The sequence below is a fragment of the Diceros bicornis genome, chromosome 34, assembly GCF_020826845.1.
Source record: "Diceros bicornis minor isolate mBicDic1 chromosome 34, mDicBic1.mat.cur, whole genome shotgun sequence".
Classification (NCBI taxonomy): Eukaryota; Metazoa; Chordata; class Mammalia; order Perissodactyla; family Rhinocerotidae; genus Diceros; species Diceros bicornis.
This window is the reverse complement of record NC_080773.1, coordinates 6,802,805-6,813,552: the sequence shown is the minus strand read 5'-3', so window position 1 is coordinate 6,813,552 and position 10,748 is coordinate 6,802,805. Positions and strand designations below refer to the sequence as shown.

Here is a 10,748-nt window from a genome sequence, read left to right as displayed (position 1 = left end):
GTGATAGTGAAGAATAAATACAATGACAACCAGGGCCCTTTGCTGCCACTGCCTTGTTTCCTGCTGAGGTGTCAGCAGTTTTGCCCACCACTGCTTCTGCACATCAATCAAACATCAACACAGTGAAAAAACAACATAACATCTTAGTATAATTATGAAAATAGATTTGACCACCTGAAAGAGTCTTGGGGACCCCTAGGGGTCTGTGAACCACATTTTGAGAACTGCTGCCTTACAGCATTTGAAAAGATGGACTAGCTGTCCCCAAATGTCAAATTCCATAATGCAACCAAGATAATATGATCAATAAAAAAAAGTCACGTGTACGCCAATGCCTAGTATGTTCCAAGCACCATTAGGTACTGGGGGCACAGAGGTAAACAGACACATGTGGCTCCTCAACCCTTGGTGCTTGATTTTATTTGAAGAAACAGGCAATAGACAAATAAGATGATTTTAGACTGTGAAAAGGCTGTAAGAAATTAGCAGGATGATGTATTGGAAGCTGGCCTGGGGTGGGCAGGCACTCCTGCAGAGAGGAGGACTCCCAAAGAGGTGAGACACTTAAGACCATAAGCAGAAAAAGACCCATTCCTGTGAAGGGCCCAGGAAACAGCATTCCAAGCACAGGGCACAGCAAGTGCAAAGGCCCTGAGGCAGGAATAGCATGGCATTTCTAAAGAACAGAAGTGGGGGTGGACTTAACCCTGGGCCTATTTCTCTTTTCTGGCTTTGCTCACTGCCCAGGGGTCCTCACTCAATCCAGTGGCTTCCAAGTCATCTGCTGCAGGCGAGGCTGATGGCCCACAAATGCTTTTCTCCAGCTGACCCTCCCTAAGACCCAGACTCACACCCGCAACGAACATCTCTCCTTGGCCACCTAATAGGCAAATGCTCAAAACTGACCCCGTATACCCCAGGCTAGCAGTCAAGATGCGCCAGAAAAAAACCAGCCCCACAATAACGCAAGCCCTGTTACCCATCAAGTCACCTCTGATTGGACGGGGGAGAGCGCTCCTATCAGAACTGCAAAGGATCAAAATACCCCTACAAGTTTTCCTTTGCAATGTCAATCAGAAACAACTAGGCTGCAAAGGGCAAGAACTGACCCAAAAACAAAAGGAAAAGTAAACAATAGACAATAAACCCAGACCCGTGGAAGAGGCGAGAAGAGCTGCCTCTGGCGCAGGTGAATTTGACTATTCTGACGCCATCGCGGCAATTCCTGCAGCTCGTTGGGACTGTCCTGTTGCATCTGACATGCATTTTGTTGAGTTTGCTATGAGAATTCCTGCGTAACGGCTTTTTTTAATCCCAATGGCTCACTGCAGCCCCAGAGCCTCCGGTGCAACCGCTCCGGGTCAGCCCCCCACCGTCTACTTGCGCAGCCCCTGGAGACCAGCAGCCGCCGCCGCAGCCTTAGGGTGACGCCTCCACCCCGCCCGCGGAGAAGCCGGCTCTGAACTCGGCACAGCGCGTCCCGGGGGTCCCGCCCTGCGCGGAGCTCTCCTCCTCCCACCCGCCGCAGGGCCACGCCGGCCGGATGCAGCCCTCCGCTCCGCCCGGCGCGGCGCCCGCGCTCTGGGCTCACTCGAGCTCCCCAAGGCCCAGTCTGCAATCGGAAACGGGGACAGCGAGCGCAGGTGGCGCTGCGCACGGCGCCCAGGCGGCCGCCCCCCGGGGCCCGGCGGAGGGGAGCCCGGGTCGCCCTCCCCGACGCGGCCGGGGGGTCACACTCGCTCCTCGCTCGCCCCGCGGGGCGTCTCCACCCGGCCGCCCCCGGCGTGTTTCCCACGGCCCCCGCCGCACAGCCGCCTCAGAGGTGCCCCTGCTCCGGTGTCCGCGTCAGCGCCGCCCCGCAGCTTGCGGAGACCCCGGGGGCGGAGTCCAGGGCGGGCCCGCGCCCCACCCCTCCGCGCGCCGGGCCCCGGCTAAAATGGCTTCTCAGGCTCACCCTCCCACCCGCAACCGAGGAGGAGCGGGGTACCGGCGCAGAGCAAAAACGAAGGCCGGGACGCTCGGTTGAGGCACCGCTGGGATTCGAACCCAGGATCTCCTGTTTACTAGACAGGCGCTTTAACCAACTAAGCCACGGCGCCGCCCGCACACACAGCGCCAGAAGCTCTTCCTCATGACCATTGATTCCGTCGGCCGAGTGCATGCTCACAAGTTTCGTCCGCAGGAGGCGCATGCGTATTGCAGGGACCGGCTCACACGAGTCGCTGAGGGAACCAGTCGGATGCAAGGGCTGGAGCTGCCGGCGGGCGCAGTGGCCGGGGGCGGGGTGGTCTTCCTGGTCCCTGTAGTGTCTGCGCCCGAGCCGAGGTGGCCCCGTCTTTGGGAGATGCGCGCGCAAGGTGCCAGAACTGGCCCAGGAAGCGCCCCCAGGCTGTCCGGCGAGGCCGCGCCCCCGCCCGCTCCGGAGGTCCCCGCCCCGCCCGCGCGGCCAGCTGCCCGCTCCCCGGCGTCCTCTCAGGGTGCACAGCCGGCCGTGGCCCCGCGGGGACCCCGCGTCCGACCCATCACGCTGGCGCCCTCAGCTGGGAGGCCGGCGGCCGCCCTCTGACCATCGGGGCATCCGCCCTGCCAGCCCTGGGGGCGCATCCGCCCGCCTGTGGGGCCAGACCCTGGCTTCCCGCGGACCCTGAGCCCAGGAAGACTCCGGGGCCCTGGGGGACCCCGAGCCGGCGCCGAGGGATGGAGAGCTTCAGGGGGCCCAGGCCGCTGGTCCTGGAGCACCACCGCCGTCACTGGGGAGGTCTCTGCCGCCGCAGCAAGGCCAGGCCCTCCGCACCCAGGCCTCACACTTGCCCCACCCCGGGTCTCCTCGCTCAGACACATCAGCCACCTCGTCCCAACGCTTGGTAGAGGGCCTTTGAGCGACAACAAAACCAAACACTGCTAATCTTTCACCCAGCAATCCTCCGGTGGGAGAGTCTCACCCACAGAGATGTAAGTTGCAAAACAGATGCACGAGAAGGTGCGCTCTGGTATTATTTGTAGTAGCGGAAAACGACCTACACCCCACGTGCCCGTCAGCGAGGGCAGTGTTGGTGTGTGCAGTCCAGCCGGCCTCCACAGCAGCGGGAAGAATACATCTGCAGGTCTTCGTGTGCGGGAGGACGAGACCACAGCAACGGGACTTCTCTTCCACGGAGAGCCCAGTTACTGGGAGGGCGTGGAGTGGAGTTTCCACGTGTTCATACATCATTCTCGTAAATAAATAGATAAACACCGAGCAGCCAGCTCCAGTCTGAGCAATCGCTTGGGCTGTGACTGAGGAGCACAAGACCCACCAAATAATGATTACCAGGTTAAGGTGGCCATGGGCAGGATTGTTGGATGCCAGTCAATTGACAGTATATAAATCAGTCCTGCAGTTAAGTTTTAAAAACAGACCAAGGGGCATACTAAAGACATTTGATGGCAATCTTGTGAGCCGTACGGAATGGAAAGGGAGCCCTTCGTGTTTAACTGAAACCTTTGCTCTTTCTGAAGCAATTGATTTATGTTGTACAACATGCTGCAGAAGCAGGAAGAAGGCTGTACATATGCATGGGCATTCTGGAAATTGAAAAGTCTGGGGTGGAGAGCATGAAACATTCCGTGATGGAAATGCCCACCACCGGCCTGCCTAACCAGCTCTTCCTCAGCTCTGGGCAGGTGACCACCTGGGAGCATTGGCCAGGGAAGCACCCAGAGTGCCTTGCTACTGTACAGCCTCCTCCAGAGGAGGCCCCACACATCTTCCTACTCATCTGACAAGCCCTTCCTTTGGGCTACTGCTGCCAGCCTCCAAGGGCTGCCTTACAGGGCAACTCCAGAGTCCAGAATAGGAGTCCAGGACTCGTTCCAAAAACAAGACAGGATGAACACCAGGACACAAAGCTTAGAAACAGCAAAAAAGGATGTAGAATTCACATGCACACTTGTTTTCCAAACAAATCCAGATTTATTCTGCATGAAAACTAAAAAAACAGTTGATTCCCAAGGGTGCTGTGGAGCTGAGAGGGTGGTACAGTGGTGGGAGCCCAGCCAGGGTTTGGCCCCTGCCTCAGTCTGACAGGTCTGCTCGGCCAGGGAGGGGCCCCAGAGAAAGGCACCTGCAGAGCCCGCAAACCTACATGACAGGTGGCCTGTGTTCAAGTCACTCAAAGGGCTCAGTGGCCATCAGTCATCCTTGTCCAGGCTGCCCCCTCTTGACGGTGAGTCCTCCCTTTCCGATGACGATGATGAGCCTTCTGCTGAGTCGTTTGCATCCATCCGGCAGAACACACATTTGGTGACTGTTTCAGAAAAGATGTCACTTTCGTAGATGGAGAAAGGCCTGTCACATCCTTCACACTGACATGAAATATTTTAAAAGAGAGGAAAGGAGGTGCTGGTCACAAGGGATCAAGGCATGCAGTTCGAAGTCTCCCACCTGATCCTGGGACCTCAGGCTGGGCCAGGGCAAGAGCCGCCTCCCCTCTTTGGGGTCTGACCCCACAAGGGTGGAAATTGCAGGCCGCCAAGCGAGAATGAGCACAGGCTTCTCCCTCTCTTCCCCCCAAAAGCTGTGCAGGTACTGCCAGCTCGTGTCCCCTGCCGTGGAGGTCCTGGGGGCAGGAGTGGCAAGCCACTTGGCAGTGGAGAGGACAGGGGGTGGGTGTCTGACCTGGTCCTCTGCTCTGTGCAGGGCAGAACTGTGGGACCTAGGGGATGTCCTAACTCCCTGACATCCTAGGGACACCTAACTTACAGAATCATGAGAGAGAAAAAAAGCGAGTAGGCAAGACTTGTGAACAAAGCAGGGACTTGAGCTAGATGATGAAGGCGCTGAGCATCCTCCTCTGTCTCTGAGCCTGTTTCCAGCCCAAGTGGGCGAGAACAGTGGATCCAGCAGCACAGCTCACTCACCACATCTGCTTCCCACAAACAAGCGACAACACCACAGGCTGGGCTCTCGGCTTCCCAGCACAGCACGGTCCCCCTGAGACGAGCCTGCAAGGCGGCATGCCCCTGCCCTGGCACTCCAAGGCCCTGTGCTTTGCCACCTTGCTCACTTCAGGGCACTAGGCCTGCAGGAGAGGGGGGCTAACCCGGCCAGGGCAGGCCTCTGGGAAATCTGGCCTCCGAGATTTCTCACATTGACTCAGAGCAAGTCAAATGCAGAGGGCACATCTTTGCTATGCTTCAAGTAGCTTTCTTTTCTTTCTTTTGCCAGAAAGAAATTAGATCATTTCTGTACCTTATTCTGTGGCATCATTTCCCATGGCCCCACCCCAGCGCAGCAGGGCGCAGAGGAGGCAGCTCCTGCTGGCAGGCGGAGGACAGGGGCAAGCACTGCTCTGTAGCGAGTCAGCTTCCAGGGCCTCAGGGCCAGCATGGCCACAAAGACGAGGTCCATGTGGGTCCCCCTCCCCACCCCCTGCCTCCCTGCTCCGCAGTGCTGTTCCCATATTAGCCGTTCCCAGGAGCAGTGGCTCCCAGCCAGACCTTCTGAGGGGAGACAAGCATAGGTGGCTCAAGGACTCTAAGGGGAGAAGGATTCAAGAGGGCCCAGCACAGACTCCTCAGCCTCTCGAGATGGCAGCAGGGATCTGCACCGCAGCCCCAGAACGGCAGGCCTACACTGCCCAAGGAGAGCCTCTGTGAGCCTTGGCTGCCCTGGCTGCATCTGGTGAAGCAGAAAATGTGCCCACTCGACCACCAGATCTGCCACTAGAGAAACAGGCGCCTGAGCCTCTTCCATGGGAAACTGGGGGTTCCAGTTGGCAATGGGGTCTGCTGCCGGAGTGCAGGAGGCTCACCCAGTGTCCAGCTGTGTGCCCAGCCATTCTTCCCAGGCTCATCGGGCCTCCTCTCCCATTTCCCCTCACTCACTCCGCTCCTCAAACACAGCTGCTCACTCCTGCCTCGGGGTTTCCACACTGGCTGTTCCCTCTGCTGGGAAGTTCTTCCCCTAAACATCTGCACGTTGTGAACAAACGTCACCTTCTCAGTGAGACCTGACCACCCTTTAAAATGGTGCAGCCTCCCTCCGGCACTCCTGTTCCCCTTTCCTATGTTATTTTTCTCCAAAAAACTTATCACCATGTGACTTAGTACATAATTTTCTCATTTCTTTATTCGTTGTTTGTCTCCCTTTTGGAATTTAAGCTCCCTCAGGGCAACAATTTCAATCTGTTTGTTCATGATTTTCTCCTCAGTTGCCCAGTAAATGTTTGTTCAAAGAATAAATTAATTTGTAGAGAGAACTAATGAAAGCCTTCCCTGGGCTTAATTTTTCCCAGTACCAACCTGTTTCACCCTTAAGCCCAGGGCCTTTTTGTACTCGATTACCAACGGAATTTCGTCAATTTCTTCAATATTCCATAGTCTCATGCTCCTATCCTAAAACAAGTAAAACAGCGAACCCACAGTCACCAAACGGGCTCATTAGGCTGGGAGGACCCAGGAGGTGCACCACATCCAGGTTCCAGTGTGGAGGACCTCAACCTTCAGAGGAGCAGAGTCAGGGTGACCAACTGTCCCGGCATCTCCAGCACCATCCTGGTTAGTGCTGTAAGCCCCACGTCCCCGCAAATCCTGACGAGTCTCATTGTTCAGTGATGAATGTGGAAGCTTTGGGGGGAAAGTACAAAACTCAATAGCAGCCTCCAAAATAGGAGCTGAAAGCAAAACTATCTTCAATGCCAAATGGATATACACAGATGACCCACCTTCCATAGTTGCTGTCACCATTTTCCACAGTTTGGATAATCCATTATTGTGGATCACTCCAAGCGATGAAGCATTCGACTTAACTGTGTTGTAATTGCGAGTGTTAACAGTCCACCTTTGACTTTACCTGTGGATTAACTGTTGTGCTTTGCTTCAAGACAGTGCTAGTAGAATTTTTAACATTGTGAATATTATGATCATGTTTTCTAAGAGTTCAGATAATGAAAATGAGAACAATTACAAGACCCATGCCAGCCTGACCCAGACATCACCAACCAAGGAAGTTAAACAACTGTGTTTAATGAGAGATGGACAGATAACGTAAAACTAGATTGGGGGGTAAATAACCAGAAAAAAGCATACCACACAATACGCAAAGAAGCCTTTGGGACTGGGTGTCAGGGAGAAGGGGGTGAAGGCACACGTGGACACTGAGCCTCACAAGTCTGGGAGGAGACAGGCAAGTTCTTCTAAATCAATCAAAAGTTTTCTCATCTCCCAAAAAGACACCAATGTGAAATAAAATGAAATATAAGATATTCAGATTGGAAAAGAAGTAAAACTGTCTCTATTTGAAAATTACATGACCTGGTATATAGAAAATCCTAAGGAATCAACTAAAAAGCTATTAGAACTGATAAACAAGTTCAGCAGGGTTGCAGGATTCAAAATGCATACACAAAAATCAATTGTATTTTTATATACTTGCAAAGAACAATTTGAAAATGCAATTAAACAGTTCTACTTAGAATAGCATCAAAAACAATTAAGCGCTTAGAAATAAATTTAACAAAAGAAGTGCAAAACTTGTAGACCAAAAACTAAAACATATGGTTGAAAGAAATTAAGGAAGATGTAAATAAATAGAAAGACATCCCATGTTCAATGGATCAGAAAATTTCATATTGTTAGCATGACAATACTCCCCAAAATGATCTACAGTTTCAAATTAATGCTTCTGAAAATCTTAGTTGACTTCTTTGCAGAAATTCACAAACCGATCCTAAAATTCATATAGAAATTAAAGGGACCCAGAAGAGACAAAACAATGTTGAACGCAAAGAACTCCCCTATTTCAAAACTTACTGCAAAGCTACGGTTATCAAGGCAGTGCAGTACAGACGTAAGGCTAGACATATAGGCCAATGGAATAGAATTGAGAGTCCAGAAATGAACCGTCACATTTATGGTCAATTGATTTTTGATGGGGCTCCAAGAGCTAAAACTATAAAACTCTCAGAAGAAAACATAGGGGTAAATCTTTGTGATCCTGGATTAGGTGGTGTTTTCTTAGATCAGACACCAAAATCACAAGAACAAGAGAAAAAAATGGATAAACTGGACTTGATCAAAATTAAACATTTTGTGCTTCAAAGGACAGGCATCAAAAAAGTAAAGTCATATGAATGGCCAATAAGCACATGAAAAGATGCTCCACATCATTAGCTATCAGGGAATGCAAATCAGAACTGCAAGATACCACTTCACAACCATTAGGATGACTACAACCAAAAAGGTGATAACAAGAGTGGTGAGAATGTGGAGAAATTGGAACCCTCCTACACAGCTGGTGGAAAGTAAAAGGGTTCAGCACTTTGGAAAATAGTCTGGCAGTTCCTCAAATTGTTAAACATGTAGTGTTACCATGTGATCCAGCCGTTCCACTCCTGGGTATGCACCCAAAAGAATAAAAAACAAATTTTCAAACAAAAACTTGTTCATGAATATTTGTAGCAGTATTATTCACAATAGCCACAATGTGAACACAATCCCGTTTCCATCAACTGATGAATGGATTAAAAAATGTGGTATATCCATACAATGGAATATTATTCAACAGTAAAAAGAAATGAATAAACCTTGAAAACGTTATGCTAAGTGAAATAAGCCAGTCACAAAGGACTACATATTGTATATTACATTTATATGAAATGTCCAGAGTAGGCAAATTCATAGAAACAAAAAGTAAATTAGTGGTCCTAGGTAATGCAATAAGACAAAACAAGAAAAGAAAGCATATACAGATTGGGAAAGAAAAAATAAAACTGTCTTTGTTCACAGGTGATATTATGGTCTATGTAGAAAATCTGAAAGAATCAACAAAAAAACTCTTGGAATTAATAAGTGATCATAGCAGGGTTGCAGGATACAAGGTTAATATACAAAAATCAATCACTTTCATATATATTGGAAATGAACAAGTGGAATTTTAATTAAAAACACAGTAACATTTACATTAGCACCCCCAAAAATGAAATACTTAGGTATAAATCTAACAAAATATGTACAAGATCTGTATGAGGAAAACTACAAAACTCTGATGAACAAAATTAAGAAGAACTAAGTAAATGGAAAAATATTACATGCTGGATAGGAAGACTCAGCACTATCAAGATGTCATTTCTTCCCAACTTGATCTATAGATTTAATGCAATCCCAATCAAAATCCCCGTGAGTTATTTTGTGGATATTGACAAACTGATTCTAAAGTTTATATGGAGAGGCAAAAGACCCAGAATAGCCAACACAGTATTGAGAAAGAGGAACAAAGTTGGAGGACTGACACTACCCAACTTCAAGACTTGCTATAAAGCTACAGTAATCAAGACAGTGTGGTATTGGTGAAAGAATAGACAAATAGATCAATTGAACAGAATAGAGAGCCCAGAAATAGACCCACTTTGATATAGTCAACTGATCTTTGAGAAAGGAGCAAAGGACACACAATGGAGAAAAGATAGTCTTTTCAACAAATGATGCTGCAACAACTAGACATCCACGTGCAAAAAACTGAATCTAAGCCATGCTGTGGTGGTGTTCCATATAAAGTACAGGAAGATGGGCACGGATGTTAGCCCAGGGCCAATCTTCCTCAGCAAAGGAGGAGAATTGGCATCAGATGTTAGCTCAGGGCTAATCTTCCTCACAAAAAAAAAAAAAAAAAACCTAAATCTAGACACACACCTTACACCCTTCACAAAAATTAACTCAAAGTGGATCACAGACCTAAATGTAAAACACAAAACTAGAAAACTCCTATAATTAAAAGAGGAAAAAATCTGGATGACCTTGGGTTTGGCAATGACTTTTAGATGCAACACCAAAGGCAAGATCCATGAAAGAAAGAATTGATAAGCTAAACTTTGTAAAAATTAAATTTTTCTGCTTTGAGAAAGACACAAGAGAATAAAAAGAGATGCCACAGACTGGGAGATAATATTTGCAAAAGACACATCTATCTGGACTGTTATCCAAAATATACAAAGAACTCTTTAAAACTCAGCAGTAAGAAAACAAACAATCCAATTAAAAAATGAGTCAAAGACCTTAACAGACACCTCATCAAAGAAGATATAGAGATGGCAAATAAGCATATGAAAAGATTTTCCACATCATATTTCATCAGGGATTTGCAAATTAAAAGAACAAGATACCACCACATACTTATTAGAATGGCCAAAATCCAGAACATTGACAACACCTAATGCTGGTGAGGATGGGGAGCAACAGAACTCTCATTCATTGCTGGTGGGGATGCAGAATGGTACAGCCATTTTGGAAGACAGTTTGGCCCTTTCTTACAAAACCAAACTCTTACCATATAATCCAGCAATCGCATTCCTTAGTATTTACCCGAAGGAGCTGAAAGCTTATGTCCACACAAAAACCTGCACGTGGATATGTACAGCAGATTTATTCATAATTACCCCCAAACTGGAAGCAACCAAGATGTCCCTCCATAAAAGAATGAGTAAACAAACTGTGGCACACCCATACAATGGAATATTATTTAGTGATAAAAAGAAATGAGCTATTGAACCACGAAAAGATATGGAGGAAACTTAAATGCACATTACTAAGTGAAAGAAGTCAATCTGAAAAGGCTACATACTGTATGATTCCAACTGTATGATATCGTGGAAAAGGCAAAACCATAGAGAGAGTAAAAAGATCGGTGGTTGCCAGGGGTTCTGGGGAAAAAGGGAAGGGATGACTAGCTGGAACACAGAGAGTTTTTAGGGCGGGGAAGCTATTCTATATGA

The 10,748-nt window shown here is 48.8% G+C and overlaps 1 protein-coding gene and 1 non-coding gene across 2 annotated transcripts in view; both read right to left on the bottom strand.

The window, feature by feature from the left end:
- Positions 1 to 2,025: 2,025 nt before the first annotated feature.
- TRNAT-AGU (transfer RNA threonine (anticodon AGU)) lies at positions 2,026 to 2,099 on the bottom strand. The gene has a single exon. It is a non-coding gene; the product is annotated as a tRNA-Thr (tRNA).
- A 2,071-nt stretch (positions 2,100 to 4,170) lies between these two features.
- Positions 4,171 to 10,748, bottom strand: part of WDR88 (WD repeat domain 88) — a 43,465-nt gene continuing 36,887 nt past the window's right edge. The window contains exons 10-11 of the mRNA XM_058529091.1: positions 6,283 to 6,375; positions 4,171 to 4,344 (exon numbers count right to left, since the gene is read on the bottom strand). Of these exons, the coding sequence (XP_058385074.1) occupies positions 4,171 to 4,344; positions 6,283 to 6,375 (267 nt within the window). The remainder of the gene's footprint in view (positions 4,345 to 6,282; positions 6,376 to 10,748) is intronic.